Source organism: Schistocerca cancellata, chromosome 8 (assembly GCF_023864275.1).
Source record: "Schistocerca cancellata isolate TAMUIC-IGC-003103 chromosome 8, iqSchCanc2.1, whole genome shotgun sequence".
Classification (NCBI taxonomy): domain Eukaryota; kingdom Metazoa; phylum Arthropoda; class Insecta; order Orthoptera; family Acrididae; genus Schistocerca; species Schistocerca cancellata.
Window position 1 is genome coordinate 525,908,540 of NC_064633.1, and position 23,624 is coordinate 525,932,163.

The 23,624-nt window shown below is 39.6% G+C and overlaps 1 protein-coding gene across 1 annotated transcript in view; it reads left to right on the plus strand.

Moving 5' to 3' along the window:
* Nucleotides 1-23,624, plus strand: part of LOC126094548 (dehydrogenase/reductase SDR family member on chromosome X) — a 60,305-nt gene that overhangs the window by 2,184 nt on the left and 34,497 nt on the right. Inside the window, exons 2-3 of the mRNA XM_049908981.1 lie at nt 3,649-3,756; nt 14,536-14,709. Coding sequence (XP_049764938.1) covers nt 3,649-3,756; nt 14,536-14,709 — 282 coding nt within the window. The remainder of the gene's footprint in view (nt 1-3,648; nt 3,757-14,535; nt 14,710-23,624) is intronic.

Sequence of the window (23,624 nt, forward strand, 5' to 3'; positions counted from 1 at the left end):
AACCAAGATCATTGTGTAATCCAGCTTGTGAGTGCTCAGTGTCATGGATGTGGCTGGTTAGATTAGATTAGTACTTATTCCATAGATCATGATTACATGACACTTTTTTTGTGGGGGTTGGGGAAATTATCCACTTACTACATCCAAAAATTCATCTAATGAGTAGAAGGGGTTGCCATTAAGAAATCCTTTTAAATGCTATATGGCTATGTGTCAGACTTTTGATGCTATTAGGTAAGTGACCAAAGACTTTTGCGGCAGCATAATTTACCCCCTTCTGAGCCAAAGTTAGATTTAATCTTGAGTAGTGAAGATCATCCTTTCTCCTAGTGTTGTAGCCATGTACACTGCTATTACTTTTGAATTCATTCAGATTGTTAATAACAAATTTCATAAGTGAATATACTGGGTGATCAAAAACTCGGTATAAATTTGAAAACTGAATAAATCACGGAATAATGTAGATAGAGAGGTACAATTTGACACACGTGCTTGGAATGACATGGGGTTTTATTAGAACCAAAAAAATACAAATGTTCAAAAAATGTCCAACACACGGCGCTTCATCTGATCAGAATAGCAATAATTAGCATAATAAAGTAAGACAAAGCAAAGATGATAATCTTTACAGGAAATGCTCAATATGTCCACCATCATTCCTCAACTATAGCTGTAGTCGAGGAATAATGTTGTGAACAGCACTGTAAAGCATGTCCGGAGTTATGGTGAGGCATTGGCGTCGGATGTTGTCTTTCAGCATCCCTAGAGATGTTGGTCGATCACGATACACTTGTGACTTCAGGTAACCCCAAAGCCAATAATCGCACGGACTGAAGTCTGGGGACCTGGGAGGACAAGCATGACGAAAGTGGCGGCTGAGCGCATGAGCATCACCAAACAACGTGCGCAAGAGATCTTTCATCTTTCACGCGGCTAGCAATATGATGGGTGGTTTTTTTTTCCCCACCTAATAAACCCCCATGTCATTCCAAGCATGTCAATTTTTACATCTCTATCTACATTATTCTGTGGTTTGTTAAGTTTTAAATTTATACTGACCTTTTGATCACCCGGTATATATTGTGAGGCTACAGTGAAGATCCCTAGCTCTTTAAATAAGTGTCTGCAGGATGATCTTGGATGAGCTCCAGCAATTATTCTGATTACACGCTTTTGTGCAATGAACACTCTTTTACTCTATGATGAGTTACCCCAGAATATGATGCCATACGAAAGCAGAGAATGAAAATAGGCGTGGTAAGCTAATTTACTTAGATGTATGTCGCCAAAATTTGCAATGACCCTAATAGCATAAGTAGCTGAACGCAAACATTTCAGCAGATCCTCAGTGTGTTTTTTGCAGTTCAACCCCTCATCAATGCATACACCTAGAAATTTTGAATATTCTACGTTACCTACCGATTTCAGATCGAAGTCTATATTTATCAATGGTGTCATTCCATTTACTGTGTGGAACTGTATATACTGTGTTTTGTCAAAGTTTAATGAGAGCCTATTTGCAGAGAACCTCTTAATGATTTTCTGAAAAACATCGTTTACAATTTCACCAGTTAATTCTTGTCTGTTGGGTGTGATAGCTATACTTGTATCATCGGCAAAAAGTACCAGCTTTGCATCTTCATGAATATAGAATGGAAAGTCATTAATATATATTAACAACGGCAGAGGACCCAGGACCAAACCTTGTGGCACCCTATTCTTGATTGTTCCCCAGTTTGAGAAACCACCAGTTTTCTGCATATTATGTGAACTGCTTATTTCAACTTTCTGCACTCTTCCAGTTAGGTATGTTTTAAACCATTTGAGCACTGTCCAATTCATACAACAGTACTTGAGCTTATCTAGAAGTATTCCATGATTTACACAATCAAAAGCCTTAGATAGATCACAAAAAATCCCAACGGGTGACTTCTGGTTACTCAGAGCATTTAATATTTCGTTAGTGAAAGTATATATAGCATTTTCCGTTGAAAAACCCTTCTGGAAACCAAACTGACATTTTGTTGAAACTTTATTTTTACAAAGGTGTGAAGCTACTCTAAAATACATTATTTTTCAAGAATTTTGGCTAAGGCAGTCAGAAGAGAGATTGGGCGGTAGACATCAGATGTATCCCCTTTTTTTATGCAGTGGTTTAACAATGGCATACTTTAGTCTGTCTGGGAAAATACCCTGCTTCAGAGAGCTATTACATATGTGGCTAAGAATCCCTCTTGTTTCTTGGGAACAAGCTTTTATTATCCTGCTGGAAATGCCATCAATTCCATGTGAGCTTTTATTCTTGAGAGAGTTTATTATCTTCCTAATTTCAGAAGGAGAGGTGGGTGGAATTTCAATTGTATCAAATAGTGTGGGTAAGGCCTCTTCCATTAACTGCCTTGCTTTTTCTAATGGACATTTAGATACTATTTTCCCTACAACATTTAAAAAATGATTATTCAAAATGTTTCCGACTTCCGGCTTGTTGTTTATCAAGTTTCCATTCGCTTTGATGGTGATGCCATCATCATGTACTCTTGGTTGCCCTGTCTCACTTGTAATAATATTCCTAATTGTTTTGATTTTGTTGTCAGAGGTATTAATCTCAGACATGATACACATGCTTTTGGACTTTTTAATAACCTTTCTTAATGTAACACAGTAGTTTTTATAATATTTGGTTGTTTCTGGGTCATTAATCGTTCTTGTTAGATACGGTTCCCTTTTGTGGTTACAAGATATTTTTATTCCTTTAGTAAGCCAAGGTTTTTTGCTTGGTTTCGTATAATTAGATTTATCTACTTCCTTGGGGAAACAGTTTTCAAATTCTCTTAAGAGTGTATCAGGAAATAAGTTATATTTTAAGTTGGCGTTAGGTTCCTTGTACACCTCATCCCAATCTCACTGCTGAAGATCTCTGAAATTTCCAATTGTTGAGTCATTAATTGGCTTCTTTGGATATGTAGAAATTAGTCTGCGGGCATCCGTGTTATTCTCATTGTATCTCACTTTAAAATTGACCTCTATATGTCTTAAGTGCTTCGTGTCATGTGTTGAGCACTGTGTTTTCGAAACATCTGAGCAGTTATTATTAGAATCATTCTTCACATTGTGACATAAACTATATCTCGTCGAGTTATAAATTGTGAATGCCCGTTAGTTTCGAACGGCTTCAGAGTGTTAGTTACTTTCTCTAGAATGCAACATTAATTAGGTAACGTAATGGTTTTATTGCTTTCTTATTACACATTCAGAGCAGACAATCAGATTCTCTTACTAACCATTTGCCATGCATATAGCATTTGTTGTGCAGAATTCTGCCTGCCTGGCCTTGTTGGGCATTGGAAATTTTAGTTCCTGGTGTACTGAAGTTCTAAATACATATTTTTTGTTAATGTTAAAGTGACAAGAATCAACTTCTATTGTCATGTCAATATTTGCTAGTCTCGTATACGTTGAAAACATATGTTATATAATATTTCTTGATGTTAACATCAAGTAATTGCTTCTCAAAATGCATCATTTGACATTTTATTTGTTAGTAATTGTGTGTGATCAAGCCAGAGTACAATATTCCACTAATTCAGAAACAACCCTCATACTGTGGAAAATTCTAAAAGCTTTGATTCAGTTTGTTTCTTTGTACAGAACTCGTGCAGAGGCCAGGAGATGTTGCAGTTATTACAGGTGGAGCACGAGGAATTGGAGTGGAAGTGGTGAAGAATTTACTGAAGTGTGATATGCACGTGATTATTGGTGAGTATGTATGTATTTAACCTGTGTATGTAACACAAATTTTTTAATATGTTGACCAGTGTACAATAACTAAAGTGTAGAGGTCAGCCAGAACTTCTGAACTGACCATATCTTTACATTAAAAACTACACAATGCTTTAACTGTCCAGGAAATTGCAAAAATCGTTAGGTTACTCACAAGTAGTTTTTCACCTGGTAATTATGGTATTTCAGTACTGAAATGTTTTGCTGAGTTGATAATGCCCCTCTTGAATTATGTTTCTAATCAGTCAATGAATCGAGATATTTTTTGTAACAATTAAATATAGTACAGTAAAGCGTATTTATAAAAGTGGAACATGCAAATGACCTATATAGAGCCATTCCTTCCACACGTTTAATGTCCGTTTTCTAAACTGTTAGAGAAGGGAGCTTAGAATAGAATAAGATGACGACGACGATGATGACAAATGCTTATGTACATAGTAATATTATGCCCTCAAGAACTCAGTTCTGGTAGAAATAAACAAGGAGAAATTGTTTTGGCACTTTCTGTGATACCCAAGATCTTAGATGTGTGAATCACAAAATTCTAGTATGTAAATTAGTAGCACGGATGGAGTCACATTGACAAATGATACCACAGCAATGAGACTTTATTCAGAGTGATGAAACATTAAATATGGCATTGTGCAAGGTTTTGTGCTGGTCTGCTCCTGTTCATGACTACATAAATTATTTAAGTGAGATATTAGAAGACCATTTTTAAATTGTGATGGTTTTCCTAATGGCACAAGTATACTGATTTAGGGGCCCAAACATAAATACTGTATACAGCCAAGAGAGCATTGGAAGAGGCTTACAGCAAACAGCCCTACCTTTAGTCTTACGAAGATTCGTATTGTGTAATACCAAACAAATAAAAATGACATACCTGAACCAAAAGCAGAAATCATACGCACACTAACTAGATAATTTCCATACAGACTATTCATTCCAGTGTGACGTGTAGAATGAAAATTTGTACGTTGAGCTAGAAGTGTGTAACAGCTTGCAACAAATATTAGACAGGAATAGGGAAATCCCCCATGTATTCCAAACTATAGTGAGAGTATCTTATTAGACAATTATTTTATAATTTATCAGATTTGGGCCTGGGGATCTATGTTCTGGTTAACATAGTAAACATCTATGAACAAGTTTCTTAGGTTTCAGGTATACAAGACGGCTATAGTGGTTTTTGAAATCGATAACGTTACTAAATGCTTAGTGTGAAGTAGAAAACTCTTTTAAGAGGGAAGGGTAGCTGATTAGTGTAAGAGTAGTGGCTTTTACTAAACTACCTAATCTTCTGCTGTAATATCTAAACAAATGTTACTTTTGCTAGTTCCTGCCCTCCACCTACCTACCTCTTTCCCTGCTCCCACTTCGGCATTACACACGCTTGCTATCCTACCAATGCACCTACTAGTCTTTCACCTTCTCTACTTTTCTCCTCCTCCCCTCAAAGCCCCAAGCACAGTCTCCTGACTCTGCACCTAGCAGTCCATCCCATCCACACCAAATCCCTGCACACTCCCACAGGCAGCACAGCATCTTCCCCCCCACCCTCTGCTATTTCGTTCCTCCCCCCCGCCCCCCAAATGCCCCCACATCTCCTCCTTAACAGTCCTTTTGATTGTGCCTGTCTGTGGCTCGATGCCTCGTCTATATGGTGAGCAACAATCTACTCTTTGCATATTATTGTTATTCCATCCTGGACTTACCATTGTTCAAAATCTTTAAACAGGTTTTTATGATGAGCACGCGCTCACACACACACACACACACACACACACACACACACACACACACACACACACACACACATGGGGGGGGGGAGAGAGAGAGAGAGAGAGAGAGAGAGAGAGAGAGAGAGAGAGAGAGAGAGAGAGAGATGTCGGGATGAGGGGAGACATTCTGGGATGGGCCTGAGGATTTGAATAAGAATAGGTGGTTTTGCTGGATTTCCAGAATGAAATCACTATGACAGGGCTTGTAGTCAGATGCCTTCTGTCAGATAATCACTAAAGTTCATCAAGATGGTGGTGGAGCATTGGTGTGCAGGGAGCATGATTAGATCAAGGTTTGTCTTGAGGTTATGGATAACTGTTCTTTCTTCCATTTGCATCTTTGGTCCCTGGGAAGGGATGTGGCAAAAAAAGGGTGAGGCTAAGTTGGAAGTAAAGAATTCCTGGAAGATAAATAGGAGGCACATGTTTATATGCCTACTAGATCCACAGGAGGTGATCAGACTGAAATTACAAATGATGGGAGATATGAAATTGTTCAGATTGTTACAAGAGATGGAAATTAGTGATGGAGGGACTGGTGGTATTCAGTAGTAGGAAAAAGGAAGAGGAAAAAGGGTAAGTAGTATGAGAACATGGACTGTGGGAAAGAAATGGAAGTAGAGACCACCTGGTGGAATTTTGCACTCGGTTTAAGAATAAAGGAAGAATGATGTACACATTGAAGAGTCCTGGAGACACAGGGAGGTTTCAGGTAAACTATATAATGGTTAGACAAAGTCCTGTCAAAAACTTGGTTGTGCACATTCTACACCCATCACAGGCTTATCCTATCCATTGGAATCGAGGCCACCTTTAGAAGCAGGAATGCATGCTGGTTTGTGGCAGTGTCTCCACAACACTTTATGTGGGCATGTCCACCAAGCAGCTGTCCACCTGAATGAGTGGTCATTGGCAAACTGTGGCCAAGAGTAGAACTGACCACCCAGTGATGGAACATGGTGCCGAGAGCACAATATGATCAATATTAATGGCAGCTTCACAACACAAGCCATCTGTATCCTTTCTCCACCCCACCCCCCTCCCTTTCCATATTCCTGTCCTGCTTCTCTCACCCGCATTCCTGTCCTGTGCAACCTCTGCCTGTCCCTCCCAAGCATCAATCACCCTTCTTGAACTCTCCCTTCAACTTCCTGCCCTTGCTTGCCTCACGTACTCTACTCAACCCAACCACAGGCATGTGCAGCTGGTAGTACTTGATTTGCCAGTAGGAATTTAATGACCTTGATAGTCAATGTCAGTGCTGCATAGATACCAGGTTTTCTGGAGCATTATTGTCTGAAGGACATGTGAACACCTGTGTGATGGATTTTATCTTTGTGGAGATGGTATCAGTCAGGGCACTGTTTATCTTTGCTGGGAATATCTGTTGGATGCACGTGCTACCAATCCACTTGAGTGAGAGCATTTATCAGGCTGGAATTTCTGATAAGATTATTGTGATTTTTGTGGAGATATTCTTGGGAGAATCCCTGTCTTCTATTAGTTCATCTTGTGTGAATAGTAATATTTAATAAAACTATGTAAATGTGTTAATATTTGAAATTTCTATTTATCTAATATTAGTTCAAAAGTGTACAGCATTACATATTTGAGAGCTGTTAGTGCTTTTATTTTCAAAGAATTGAAATTTTGTTACTGGTGAGGATAGAGATAACTGAAGTGGGTCAAAAACTGAACCTTAAGTCTAGATTTTAAGTGTTTGCAGCAGAGTTAATGTTTCAAAACTCACCAGACTAGGCTTTAACCCCAGAATCTCGCAATTCATGGGCAGTCCTCTTAGTGACTCATGAGCCACCCTCATGGTGTCAATTCTGCCACATATTTCTAGTGCACAGCACTAATCTGTAAGGAATCTCAGAACAGCGTGCACTTGGCTGCAAAGCCAGGATTCATTCTGGAGAGTATTTTGACAGCTTCACCTACTACTTTCATCAGATGTCTTGGTCAGTGGATATTGGCCAAACTGAACTGGATAAACTCAATTTTGCCTTTTGTAACTGAAATCATTTTCTAGCTAACACAGTGGTGTTCCGGTGCAAGTTCTGCCACTGGGTGTTCCCCATATGTATGGCACATTTTCTGAGATCTGAGCAAATTGAGTGAGTGCCAGGCACTGCAGTTTACAGAAGTCTCTTTTGCTTAAAGTATCTTACCCTCTAATCTGTACCAGCACAATTAGTTTCACTGAGAAAGCTTCAAAGATAACAACAGAACATTTTTATCAAAGAAACATAAATAGATAAATTCATAAAAGGGCTATGAGCCATCTGAAATCCAAACAGAGTAAGACAATGAGTTAACCCCTCTGCTTTTGTGTTTAATTGTATCCTGGAGAAAGTAACAAGACAGTGGCAGAAAGAAATACACAGTGATATAAAAATAACCCAGAAGCTAAAGTAACCTAAATAAGCTTCTCACCCAGTACCTCACTTAATTTGGAGTAGGAATTAAAATCCATGGAGAAGAAATAAAGACTTTGAGGTTTGCCGATGACATTGTAATTCTGTTGGAGACAGCAAAGGACCTGGAAGAGCAGTTGAATGGTATGGACAGTGTCTTGAAAGGAGGACATTAAAATGAACGTGAACAAAAACAAAACAGCAAAACAAGGATAATGGAATGTAATAAAGTTACCTCAGGTGATGCTGAGGGAGTTAGGTTAGGAAACGAGATACATTAAAATATTAAATGAGTTTTGCTATTTGGGAAGCAAAATGACTGATGATGGTTGAAGGATGTAAAATGTAGACTGGCAATGGCAAGGAAAGCGTTTCTAAAGAAAAGAAATTTAACATAGTGTAGATTTAAGTGTGAGGAAGTCTTTTGTGAAAGTATTTGTATGGATTGTAGCCATGTATGGAAGTGAAACATGGGCGATAAATAGTTTAGACAAAAAGAGAATAGAAGCTTTCAAAATGTGGAGCTACAAAAGAGTGCTGAGATTAAATGGGTAGATCACATAACTAATGAGGAGGTACTGAACAGAACTGAGGAGAAGAGGAATTTGTGGCACAATTCGACTAGGAGGAGGGTCGGTTGGCAGGGCATGTTCTGAGGCATCAAGGGATCACCAATTTAGTATAAGAGGGCAACATGGAGGGTAAAAATTATAGAGGGTGACCAAGAGATGAATACACTAAGCAGATTCAGAAGGATGTATGTTGCAGTAGTTACTTGGAGATGAAGAAGCTTGCAAATGATAGAGTAGCATGGAGAGCTGCATCAAACCAGTCTCTGGACTGAAGACCACAACAACCACCACCACCTCACATAAAAGGCTGCAGTCAAAGATGGAGACAGTGTTCAGACTGCGGAAGAATACTTAGAAATACAAACGCCCATCTTATCACACAAAATTCAGATGGCACGCTACTGTATGTTCGTAGTACACAGGTGGTGTCCCAACAGAAGCTGTCAGAAATAAACAGAATGAAAGGAAGGAAATTTCTGAATATTGTGGGGCCAAAAGAAGTAATAGCAGAAGTTATGAAACAGACTTTAAAAATGCTGTATGGAACTATAGGAAACTATCATTTTCAATCCAATTTAGATTTAATAGCAGATTAATTTACATTAAATTGGATACTAAATAAGAAATGTTGTGAAAACTTGGAAAGATCTCAGCCACAATAAAGGAAGGATGGCTACTTCTTATGGACACACTATAAGAATAATACCAGAAAGTGTTATACAAGGTATTTAATTACCAGAAGAGCAAAACGTGATAGGTAAAAGAATTATATCTACATCAAGGAAGGTGCGGAACCATTGTAGAAGCTACGTCTGGAGTTAGACAATTACTCTGCAATTCACAATTAAGTGCCTGACAGAGGGTTCATCAAACAACCTTGAAGTGATTTCTATACCATTTCACTCTCAAACAACATGTGAGAAAAACGAACAATTAAATTTTTCCATACAAGCTTTGATTTCTCTTGTTTTGTTTTGATGATCATTTCTCCCTATGAAGGTAGGCGCAATAAAATATTTTCACTGTCTGAGGAGAAATTTGGTAATAGAAATTTCATGAAAAGTTCCTGCAGTGATGAAGAATGCCTTTGTTTTAATTATTACCGCCCCCACCCTATTTCACGTGTCATATCTGTAGCACTCTCAATGTAGGAATTCTATCAGAGAAGTCACATAACTACACATTACAATTAATTACATGTGTCTAATTAAAACTGCCTTCCTCTGCATTGTTTCTAGGTCCCCGGTTCAATACATAATACAAGGGGTAAACTGCTTTCCCTGTACTTCAGAAGCGGCAACATTCTTGTTCAGCTGTGTCTAACTGAAAAATACTACATGCAGCAGTAGATGGTAATGGCATATGATGCCACTTGAAATGTGAGATTTCTTTTTCCAGACAAACTTTGTGTGAAGGACTTGCGTATTTCCCACACATTTTTACTCATTTCTTTCTTGAGTTTTTAAGCCCTAGATGATTGTCCTCACACTTTCCTGAGTTCCTCCATTTGGTATAAAAAAAACTGTGCCAAGAGTTTTCATCATGGGAATGGAAACTTACAAAAAGCTTCAGATTCTGTGGACAGAAATGTTTCACTAAATATTTCTTGTGGCAGATGGCTGGACCCTGTAAAAAGTGATTTTGTGAGAAGTGCATTGGAAGGCACAATTGCTAGGCTTGTGTAGCAAAGCACAATGTCACGAAGCTTTGAAATGGAATCAGGAGGTTGCCAATATGAGGAGTCATAACTGAGGTGGTTGTGAGTGATGTGCTCAAACAGTGGAGACAGATGAACAATACTGTGGCTATTGAAGGTGTACAAATTGGATACAAAATACAGTACACTTCCTAGTCATCACCTAGAATATGGCATCATTATACAAGAAAATTTAAGGTGCATAATTCATACTGAAATTGCAGGGAAAACTGGTCTCGAAATAGTGCCTGAGAAGACTTAGGGTATGGAATGCTGAAAGCAAGCGTAAAGTCAAAAGTAAAGTGCTTTCAAGGAGAGCATAAAGAGTTCACCTACAGTCAAACAAGATCATAATAGGCAGAAATTATATGTTGCAAAAATGACTGGAAAAAACTACATGTAAATGTATACCAAATTGTGACATATGGCAGTAATCAGAAACAGTGCATAATATGCATTGGAGACACCCCCCAAACGTGCCAAATGGAGACCCACAATGAGGCCCCCTTTCAAGCTCTGTCAGGTGGTAATGATGTTGCCTCACAAGAGTACATGTCATCTCTGGGTCTTTCACAGTGATCACACATCTGATACTACATACACCCTATGAGGTCTGGTAACAACACTAAACACAAACAACACTAATGCACTCTGGTGGCCATTCTACCTGATGCAGAGAATTGACAGTCTAATCATTTACATACCCACCGATTGAGTGTACATGTAAAAAGTTACTTGGACATCCAAGCATGTTGCCTTGAGTGCTTCACAATTTTTTTGTAAGGGGGACTATTATTACTATTATTATTATCATCTTCTTTCCTTTCTCAGACCTTAGGTCTGGTTAAAAATGGAAAGTGACGCGGACCTTGATCAAGCGTGACTTTCTTTTAACTGTACGGTATATGTTATATTGCATTTAGGAACTTTCGGGTGATTGAACATGTATTGATAATTACGGATTTCTGTAGTTGTATATATAAGTTTGGATGTAGCTGTATTGCATTGATGTACTGGTGGATATTGTGTGGTATGACTCCTGTTGTTGATAGTATAATTGGTATAATGTCAACTTTATCCTGATGCCACATGTCCTTGACTTCCTCAGCCAGTTGGATGTATTTTTCAATTTTTTCTCCTGTTTTCTTCTGTATATTTGTTGTGTTGGATATGGATATTTCAATTAGTTGTGTTAATTTCTTCTTTTTATTGGTGAGTATGATGTCAGGTTTGTTATGTGGTGTTGTTTTATCTGTTATAATCGTTCTGTTCCAGTATAATTTGTATTCATCATTCTCCAGTACATTTTGTGGTGTGTACTTGTATGTGGGAACGTGTTGTTTTATTAGTTTGTTTTATGGCAAGTTGTTGATGTATTATTTTTGCTACATTGTCATGTCTTCTGGGGTATTCTGTATTTGCTAGTATTGTACATCCACTTGTGATGTGATCTACTGTTTCTATTTGTTGTTTGCAAAGTCTGCATTTATCTGTTGTGGTATTGGGATCTTTAATAATATGCTTGCTGTAATATCTGGTGTTTATTGTTTGATCTTGTATTGCAGTCATGAATCCTTCCGTCTCGCTGTATATATTGCCTTTTCTTAGCCATGTGTTGGATGCGTCTTGATCTATGTGTGGCTGTGTTAGATGATACAGGTGCTTGCCATGTAGTGTTTTCTTTTTCCAATTTACTTTCTTTGTATCTGTTGATGTTATGTGATCTAGAGGGTTGTAGAAGTGGTTATGAAATTGCAATGGTGTAGCTGATGTATTTATATGTGTGTTTTCTTTGTGTATTTTGCTAGTTTCTGCTCGTTCTAGAAAGAATTTTCTTAAATTGTCTACCTGTCCATAATGTAGGTTTTTTTATATCTATAAATCCCCTTCCTCCTTCCTTACTGCTTAATGTGAATCTTTCTGTTGCTGAATGTATGTGATGTATTCTATATTTGTGGCATTGTGATCGTGTAAGTGTATTGAGTGCTTCTAGGTCTGTGTCACTCCATTTCACTACTCCAAATGAGTAGGTCAATACTGGTATAGCATAAGTATTTATAGCTTTTGTCTTGTTTCTTGCTGTCAATTCTATTTTCAGTATTTTTGTTAGTCTTTGTCTATATTTTTCTTTTAGTTCTTCTTTAATATTTGTATGATCTATTCCTATTTTTTGTCTGTATCCTAGATATTTATAGGCATCTGTTTTTTCCATCGCTTCTATGCAGTCGCTGTGGTTATCCAATATGTAATCTTCTTGTTTAGTGTGTTTTCCCTTGACTATGCTATTTTTCTTACATTTGTCTGTTCCAAAAGCCATATTTATATCATTGCTGAATACTTCTGTTATCTTTAGTAATTGGTTGAGTTGTTGATTTGTTGCTGCCAGTAGTTTTAGATCATCCATGTATAGCAAATGTGTGATTTTGTGTGGGTATGTTCCAGTAATATTGTATCCATAATTTGTATTATTTAGCATGTTGGATAGTGGGTTCAGAGCAAGACAGAACCAGAAAGGACTTAATGAGTCTCCTTGGTATATTCCACGCTTAATCTGTATTGGCTGTGATGTGATGTTATCTGAATTTGTTTGGATATTAAGTGTGGTTTTCCAATTTTTCATTACTGTGTTTAGAAACTGTATCAATTTAGGATCTACTTTGTATATTTCCAAAATCTGTAGTAACCATGAGTGGGGTACACTATCAAAGGCTTTTTGGTAATCAATGTATACGTAGTGTAGGGACCTTTTTTTAGTTTTAGCTTGATATGTCACCTCTGTATCTATTATCAGTTGCTCTTTACATCCTCGTGCTCCTTTGCAGCAGCCTTTTTGTTCTTCATTTATAATTTTGTTCTGTGTTGTATGTGTCATTAATTTCTGTGTGATGACTGAAGTTAATATTTTGTATATTGTTGGTAGGCATGTTATGGGGCGATATTTAGCTGGGTTTGCTGTGTCTGCTTGATCTTTAGGTTTCAGATAGGTTATTCCATGTGTAAGTGTATCAGGGAATGTGTATGGGTCTGCAATGTAACTGTTAAATAACTTAGTTAGATGTGAATGTGTTGAGGTGAACTTCTTTAGCCAGTAATTTGCTATTTTATCATTTCCAGGGGCTTTCCAATTGTGTGTAGAATTAATTGCTCGGGTGACTTCATGTTGCAAAATTATCACTTCAGGCATTTGTGGTATCATCCTGTATGTGTCTGTTTCTGCTTGTATCCACCGTGCATGCCTGTTATGTTGTACCGGGTTTGACCATATGCTGCTCCAGAAGTGTTCCATGTCTGTTATGTTTGGTGGATTGTCTATTTTAATGTGTGTGTTATCCATTGTTTGGTAAAATCTCTTTTGGTTTGTGTTGAATGTTTGGTTTTGTTTCCTTCTATTTTCACTTTTTTTGTATCTTCTAAGTCGTTTGGCCAATGCTTGCAATTTCTGCTTTTTTTCATCTAATTGCTCTATTGCTTCTTGTTGTGAGATTTTACCTAACCTTTTTCGTTTTTTGTCTGATATTTCATTTCTTATAAATTGTGTTAACTGTCCGATGTCTCTTCTCAGTTTTTCTATTCTGATCTGTAACCTGTGTTGCCATGCTGGTTTTGTGGGTTTCTTATGTGTGTTGGTTTGTTCTGATCTCTGCCTAGTGTGTATATTTAGTGTAGTGAGTGCTCCTATATAAACCAGTAGTTGTAACTCTTCTATAGTTGTGTTTTCATTTATTTTGTTGTGTATGATTGTGTTGATAGTTTTTATTGTTGTTTCGACTTGTGGGTTATTTGGCGGTCTATGCAAGAATGGTCTAATGTCTGTATTTGTGTCTTTGTATTCTATATATGTCAGCTGAAATTTCTCTTCTATATCTAACACGTGTCTCTCTTCATGTTCTATTTGTGCTTGTTTTGGTGGCTGTCTTAAGATTTCGTTTTCCTCTGATTGTTTAATTGATGCGTGTTGGTCTTTGTTTGTTTGCTCTGGGATGTTTGAGTCCATTACTGTGTTTTCTTCCTCTTCTGATTGCACATTATTATTATTATTATTATTATTATTATTATATTACATTACTGCTACTAATGTTATATTCATTCCATGAGCATGAAGTTGGTATTTAATTTGTTTTAATTCAGTAAATTGTCTGATACTGACATATGACTGATGTTAAGATTGCCTATTCTGATATAAGTATTTTTGAAAAGGCTAACTAGTGGAAAATCTCAACTAGTTACCTGTTTCTGTACTAAATTTTTATGAAAATATCATTAATTTCAAATGGTTTTAGGCTGCAGAAACACAAAAGCTGGAGAAAGAACAATTGAAAGAATCCGTTCATTGGGTGTCACTAGTGGTTCTGCAGAATGTTTTACACTAGACATGGCGTCTTTTAAATCTATTAAGGAATTTGCTGCAAATGTAACTGTGAAACATCCTGCTTTACATCTTCTTATTAACAATGGTGAGTAGGGACGTCACTTCATGTAATTTGTTATGATAGTCATAATTAAGAATGCTTCAGTTTCAAAATATTTTACAACTTTCTGATTGTATACAAATTTAACAGCTGGTAATGTGGTGCTGCCAGGATGCTCATACATCCTAGTCTTGTATCAGGTAGGAAGAGGACTGGACTGTGTCTACAGTTTAAAAATGAACTTATTTTCTTGTTTTTAAATGTATGAAGGAAGTTTATAAAGGAAAATCTTTCACAACTTCAGTCATTAACATACTATGTTTTTTCACTTTGTGAAGTGTGCAGGTTTACATTTCTGAACATTTAAAGCAAGTTGCCAATATCTGCACCACTTCAAAATCTTATCACAATCTGACTGGATATTTATCCAACTTCTTATTGACTGTACTCCATTACAGATAATTGCATCATCTGTAAAAGGTCTGAGGTTCTAATTAATATTTTCTGTGAGGTTGATAATATAAAATGTGAACAGCAAGGGTCCCAACACACTTCCGTGGGGCACACTATAAGTTACTTCGACGTCTGAAAATTTCTCTCCACCAAAGATAACCTTCTACATCCTCCATACCAAAAAATCCTCAGTCCAGTCACAAATTTCACCTGATACCTCATACCCTCATACTTAAAAGCATTGGTGTGGTACTGAGTCAAATGTATATTGGAAATAGTGTCTGCATCTACCTGACTGCCTGTATCCAAGGCTTTCATTATGTCATGCGAGAAAAATGTGAATAGGCTTTAACAAGACTGATGTTTTTTGGAATTCGTGATGGTTGGCATGAAGGAGGTCATTCTGTTCAAGATACCTTATTTAGTGGGCTCAGATTCTACAACAAATTAATGTCAAGGATATTGGGCGGTGGTTTTGTAGATCACGTCAACTATCTTTCTTGTAGACAGTGTGATCTGTGCTTTCTTCCAAGTACTGAGCAGGCTTTTTGTTTAAGAAATCAATGATAGATTGTAGTTAGAAGAAAGGCTAATTCAGCTAAAAATTCAGTACAGAATCTGATAGGGATGCCATTGGGCACTGGAGCTTTGTTAAAATTTAACAGTTTCAGCTCTTTCTCAATACCTCTGACACTAATACTGATTTAACTAATCTTTCAGTGGTACAAGAATTACATTGGGGCAATTCTCGTCAGTTTTCCTTTGCAAAGGAACATTTGAAAATGTGGCTAAGCATTTGAGTTTTTGCTTTGCTACCCTCAGTTTCAGTTCCTGTCTCATTCACTTGGGACTGGACACTAACTTTGGTGCCACTAACAGCCTTTACATAAGACCAGAATTTCTTTGGATTTTTTGAAATATCATTTGACAATATTCTGTTATAGTAGTCACTGGAGAATGTATGCATTGCTCTCTTGACAACCAAACACATTTAATTCAGCATCTTTCTCTGTAGCCCTTTGCTTTGTTTTACACCTATCGTGCAGTAATCTGTTTCTTTAGAAGTTCCTTTACAGTGACTGTATATCATGGAGGGTCCCTCCTACTATGAATTGTCCTACTGGGTATATATCTATCCATTGCATGGCCAGCTATTGTTCCTTTACACACTCCTACCCTGTTCTGAAAGTTTAAAGTTCCTCATTGAGAAATGACACTACTGATTTTTTTTTTTATCTAGTTCACTGAACATAGATGTCTCTGTGCTCATTTTAGTTATGCTTTTTACTTTGGCAATCATTGTTGCCACATGGTCACTGATACCAGTTTCAACGTGGATATCCTCAGAGGTGAGGTCTATTTGTTGCCATTAAATCCAATATAATTCCTTCATGAGTGGGGTTCTGAACTATCTGTTCTAGGTAATTTTCAGAGAAGGCATTTAGTAATGTTTCATAGGATGTCTTACTATGCCCACCACTAACAAAACTGATTTTTCCCCACTTGATTGTTGGATGATTAAAGTCTCCACCCATGATTATAGTATGATTGCGGAACTTACATACAAATGAACTGAGGCTTTAAAGATTTCACTTACATCAGGAGATGACTGGTGGATGATAGAAGGATCCAATTATTATTTTATGCTCAACCCTGCTACTGAGTCTTGCCAAACATTCTCACATGCAACTTTAATTTCTGTCTTGGTGAATTTGAGTTACTTGTCTACTGTAACAAATAGACTACCTAGATTTCCCATTAGCCTATCCTTTTGATAAGCACTTTAATTTCAGGTGTCAACTTTCAACCAGTTTTCTGTACCTAGTATTATGTAAGCTTTACAGGGACACTTGAAACTCTGGCACTTTGTTGCAAATGCTTCAGCAGTTAACTACTAGGAATTTAATAGTTTCACTTGTGAGAAACATTTCTCTCAATCTTACACTGATTATTCTGGGTTTCCTACAGCTGTCATTATCTGGACTGGATGGAGAGTCATATAGTCCAAAAACCCTAGTGTGCACCTCACACATGATCTGATACCTGGGTAGCACCCTATGATGTGTAGTGCACACGTGACTCATTTAGGGGGGGGGGGGGGGACACCCTACAGTTCTCAATCCTATGTCACAAGTCCAGGAAATAGCAATATAGCTTTTCATAGAACTGTCAAAGTCTCTGGTTCAGTTTTTCAACTCAGACCCAAGGGTTCATGGTCAGTTCTGGGGATAATGCTGCAAATTGTGAGCTTCATTGAAACCCCATGTGCAAGGCTGGTCTTCTCAACCTTCTCTGCCAGTCACTGGAATGATAAAAGTATGACTTCGGAGCCCAGACAACAGGCTTCAATTGTTCCAAGATGCGCAACAATCTGCAGTTGGTTTGCACCCTGTTCTGTTGATGATTGCTGGAATAGATTTTTTTCAGAATGTTGAATTATGGCCCCAAAGTGTACACACTGAGTGCACCTAGCGTACTGTCCTGTCCATTGATGCCATTTCCCTAAGGGGTACCATCATTCACCGTAAACTTCAGCTGCTGATGGTTAATAGCCTCCTACCCTTAAAAGGGTATTGTGTTTGGCCCATATTGACACCATACATTATGAGTTTGCCCGAAACAGGTGAACTGAGTCGTACTGGCTCATTTTCATTTTCTGTGAAAGACTGCACCTGAACTTGTTGGCAGATGGGTATACTACTTGGTGTCCTCCCTGGTACCCATACACACTGTACAGGACACCTAGGTCTATCATTGAAGTGCCACTTGCAATCAAGTGGGGGAGTAGTGACAGATCCCGTACGTTCTGCAATTGAGACAGGACCCACAGGAGAGGATAGCATTTCAGGTAAATTTTGTACAGTATCACAGGTACATAACTCTTGAGAGCTGCTCCAACACATGAATCCACAGCAGCAGCCATCGTTTGACAGTAGTCACAGCAATTCCAGTTGCTCTGCTCGAAAAAGCATTCACAGTGGGGTTGCAATTTGGCTGGTGCAATATGTATTAACAGTACAGTGAACAAATAGCTTCAAACAAGGCCTGCTGATTCTCTCTCATGTTCAGTTAAAAACATTACTAATTCCCTATAAGGATTTGGGCATATACACAAAATGAGATTTCTCTTAAGGCAACAGAAAAACCTTCGGTAAAAATTACTAATTTCTGAAAACTTTTTACGTTAGTTAAAATTATTAGCAAACTTGAAAACGGAGTTAATTTGTGATAAATGTGGGTAGTATACTCTCCTTTAAGGGAAAACTAGAGCAAACACAATATGTTTGCTAGAATATCTGCTACTGTAACAAAATTGCAAATGCCAATTTACTAAAAATTGGAGTATGCACAAGAGGTCATAGAGAGCAGATGGTAGACTTCAGTTTATTGGTAGAATACTGGGGAAGTGCAGTCAGTCTACAAAAGAGATTACTTACGAATTACTCATGCAATCCATTCTACAATATTGTAAAGTGTATGGGACCCATACCAAATAGGACTAACAGGGGATATTGGATGTATACAGAGAAGGGCAGCGTGAATGGTCAGATTTCTAATCAAAGGGAGAAAGTTACAGTGATGCTGAAAAAACTGAACTGGCAGACTTCCCCATGCAGGTCGGGGGTTAGAATAGGCCAGAGATATTCCTTCCTGTCATAAGAGGTGACAAAAAGGAGTCTCACTTGTTGTGACCTTTATGTGATGGTCCTCTGTAGGGTTTGACCTCCATTTTTTCAAAATTTTCCCAAAGAGCGAGCCAATTGGGGAAGGGCGCCTTACACGGTGCAACATGTCCATCGTGCGCCGAGACCAATCGCATCCTTTGTCGACGTGGATCTGCACTTCTGCTCATTCTCCAACTGTTGGGTGAGGTCACCCTCCTGGGTGCATATTTTCCCATCAACTGTGCACTATCGTATTCTACACAGATGATGATGATGATGATGATGATGATGATGATGATGATGATGATGATGATGATGATGATGATGATGGGCTTGTTTGTTTGGTTGCACCTGATATCCAGCACGGCAGCCAGTCCGTTCTAGTGGTGCTGCCATGTACCCTGTTGGTTGTAGCCCACTGACCACACAGGAATCGCTCTGCTGATGCCTGCACCATTAACTCCCCACGTATGCCAAGGGACAGATGCCCATCCCCCTGAGGCTTCGGGACTCCCAGCAATGGCCATCCTACAAGGTGGCTTTTGCTGTGGCTGGGTGGTGCCCGTGGGGAGGACACCTGGTCAGAGTGGGCGGCATCAGGGTGGATGACACACGATGAAGCTTAGTACATCATCTCTTGCTGGTGGTCAAACACCAGCAGTCTCTAAGTGTTCATGGGCCCAATTCAATGCACAGAAGTAGGACCCCAAATCGTTCCCCTCCATGGCCACACCATGGGAGGAATGTTGGGCTAAGAATGGCAGTGGCTCTTATTTGCCCCAGTACATTGTATGTTTGAATGATGATGGGGAATCTTTAATATCAATGAAGCCTCAGTTTTTTGTTAAGCATTTAGAGGACAAGTTTGGGGAGGTGGAGAGCTTGTCCAAAATGAGATCCGGGTCAGTCTTGATCAAAACAGCATTCTCTGCCCAGTCAGAGGTGTTACTCGCTTGTGACAAGCTGGAGATGTTTCTGTAACCATCACACCCCATAAGAGCTTAAATATAATCCAGGGTATCATATTTCACAGGGACCTTCTTCTGCAGGCTGACAATGAGCTGCACGCCAATTTAAAGCAGTGAGGTGTACATTTCATTTGGCGTGTCCACCAGGGTCTGAGGCATAATCAGGTTGCCACCGGTGCCTTCATCTTGGACACATTGATACATTACCTGAGAAAGTCAAGGTGATGGTCTACTGCTGTGATGAAAGCCCTATATCCCTCCCCCAATGCGGTGCTTTAAATGCTGGAAATTCGGCCGTATGTATTCCCGCTGTACTTCCAGTGTCACATGTCAAGATTGCAGATGTCCATCACAACCCAATACTCCATGTGACCCGCCTCCCATCTGCGTCAACTGCAGAGAGCACCATTTGCCTTGCTTGCCTGACTGCAAGATTCTCAAAAAATAGGAAAATCGTGGACTACAAGGTGCTGGACTGACTGACCTACACCGAGGCTAAGAGGAAATTAGAACGCTTACATCCTGTACGTATGACATCATCTTAAGCCGCTGCCGCTACAACAGTTCTAGCCCCATCAGATCCGACAAACCCAGCCACTTCTCAGAGCCAGAACACTACACCTGCCCCCCTTGATGGTGGAGAGCACTTCCCTCCCTATTGCTCCAGCACGACCTACTTCGGGAGCAAACCCCCGCCCTGCCCCCCTCCATCAGGGGTGTCAGTCCCCACTTCTTCACCAAATAAGTGTAAGTCTTCTTCTGCTCCGCTCGCTAGGAAGGGGTCGCTTCCCAGGTTTTTGCTAGTGGGAAAGATGACACCTCAGGGTGTATACGGCCCGGGAGATCCGGGAAAAACCCGGGAATTTTTTAGAATTCCGGGATTTTTCATTGTTTTAGATTTCAGTTAGTTTTGTAGGTTTGACGAGTAAGATCAGATACGCTGACAAAAAACTTTAGTCCACTACTGCTGAATAATACTGCAGCAATGAAACATAAATCAGAGAATAACACCAAAATAAAAGTTTAGTTGGATAGAAAATGGGTAATTTACACAATGCACAGACCAGTTTGCCGACACCGAAAAGTGTCAAAGGCTTTAAGGTCGAAGATTATGCAGTACGTCTGTAACAACTAACGTGCATTCGATGTGCGTGACGTCACAACTGTTTAAATTTCTAACAATCACCAGAAAATATTACGACTAGTGGCTTGAGATGCGTTACTTTCAAAGTAAATTTCCATGCAAGATGATTTATGTTACGTGTGAGAATGTGCAGTGAATTTCTTAAATCACAGGGCTTTATAACTCTCATTCAAAACGTAACACTTTGAGGATCAGCTATTTGAAAAATGTGGAGCTCAGAAGATAAGTCATTTATGCCACTATTTAAAATTTTACTGGCACATTTGTATTTGATATGACTTAACATGTAACACACGCTAAAAAAAGACCGAGCTTCAGGTTAGTTTTCATGTTTAATGTTGTTCTTTCATAGATAAAAAATTATGCAATCGATGCCAAAAAGTGTAACTGACCTTCAAAAAAATGTGCATAATGTATTACTGAGCAATGTCACAAGTCTCTTCATGCCAGAACACTTCGACTTTTCTACGCAACTGATAATCATTTTGGCACGATTTTAATTGCCAAATTAGAGCCTGTTAGTACGCCTACGGACTTCCTATCACTGTAGGACTAATAACAGTGGATGCCAATTGACGGTGCAATTCTCGTTCATACATACACATCTGCTTACGAGTTAACGGGTGTAGAAACGCACTTAGCTGAGTTGAGCGAGCTCGGCGTAACTTCGTAACGTACGCGCCGCGGCCTGTCTTTCTCGTAGGCCTCGTGCTCTGAATAACTGCCGTCATTCGCTAGCGAGGTCACGTGACATGAGCTATGACTGGCTGACAAAAGTGCATCGCTCAACGCAATCTCTATTTTAGAGTTTCGGAAGCTACCGTGCTGTAATTTGTGGAATTTGTGTAAATACTTTCGCAGTACGAAAATAATTGTCTCGCATCAAACAACTTTCCAAACGCGTTGTTTTTCCAGGATTTCGTTTCCTAAAGTGGTGGGACGTCCTCCGCCAGTATAAGACCTTTACGGTTCAAAGGACTGATACGTTTTATAGCTCCGATGGAAAGTATACTGTTACTTAACCCGGATGTATTTTCACCCGCTTTATACGCAATTTCATCCGGGAGAAATTGTGTTTTTAACCGGGAAATCCGGGAAAAATCCGGGAATTTTTTTTTCATGTCCACGTAGACACCCTGCACCTGCTGAAGAGCCCAAAAACAGCTGGTCATAAGGCTTCACGCTCATCCTCAGTCCCAGAGACTTCCCCAGTCTCATAATTATCATCCTCCAGTGGAATTGTGGCGGTTTTTTCCACCGCCTGGCTGAGCTACAGCAACTGTTAAGCTTTACACCTGCTATCTGCATTGCCCTCCAGGAAACCTGGTTCCCAGCAATGTGGACCCCTGCCCTCCATGGCTATAAGGGATATTACAGGAACTGTAGTGACTATAATAGACAGTCGGGTGGAGTTTGTGTTCATGTTCTAAACTCAGTCTTTAGTGAAACTGTGCCCCTTCAAACCCCTCTTGAAGCTGTGGCTGTCACAATAAGGATGACACAGGAAATAACTCTCTGCAATGTATATCTTCCTCCAGATGGTGCAAATCCCTGAATGTATTAGCTGAACTGAGTAATTGACTCCCTAACCTTTCATACTTTTGGGAGCTTTTAACACTCCACGACATGGGAACGTTGACATGATGGTTGAGCAGGTGACTACAACAGTCCTTTCTGTGGCAGAAAACATGATCCCGGCGAAAGGTGGTCCCTTGGTGCTTGCGAGAAGTCTTTGAAGCAATTAAGGTGCATTGGTGAGCTCTACAACAGCATAAGCAGCATCCTTCCCTGGAGCACCTCATAGCCTTTAAACTGCTGTGCCTGCGTTCACCAACTTATCAGACGACAGAAGCAGGAGTGTTGGTCGAGATGTGTCTCGACCATTGGGTGCCATACATCACCTTCCCAAGTCTCGGCAAGGATCAAACTTGTTTCCCCCCAGGGGGTCCACAACTCTTTTGTGGATACGTGCGTGGTGAGCACGGGCCCCGATCTAGTGCAGTTCTCCTTCCTCAATGGGCTGCCCTAACCCCCTTCCCCATCCCTCCTCGTCCCCAATCCCCCCCCCCCCCCACCTCCCCTTCACACTCTCTCTTCTTGGGAGTAATGTATCAAGCCTTTGTCCGGAGACGGACGTTTGAAAACTCCAGGATCCTGTTTCCTTTGTTTTTTCTCCATCCTCACACTTTCTTCCTCTATTGGTCTTTCCCTACGTTACCTCGTCTCCTTGCTTTCATGCCCTTACTTCTATCTCTGCCTCATTCTCCTTGCCCTATTCTCCTTGTCTTCTTTACCATGTCTTATTCTCCGCTTCGGTGTTTGAGATTCTTTCTTCTATCCATCTATCCCTCTCTCTCGTTCCTCTCTTCTTTCCTCCCTGTGCGTGTTGAAGGCTGACCCATGTGTTCGCATACGTAGCCGGTGACGGGTAGACAAGTAAGGCACGCACGTACCCCCTGGTAAAGGCCTGGCCCAGGGAGGGGTGATTGCCTGTGCTGTTATCTTCCAAACGTGCCGATTGGTCCCTCCATCCGTTTCTCGGGAGGTGTGACCTGAGGTGTGGACAATCACCTAAGGTGGGAGTGCCCTCTGAGAAGGCCCCCACAAGGAAGGAGCGCGCCATCGGAGACACTGGCTATCATGGGGGATTCATCCGCAATGGATTTCTCTTCTTCTTCCCTGTCTTCTGCCCAAAAAAGAAAGCTAGATTAAACTCCTGCTCCGAAAATT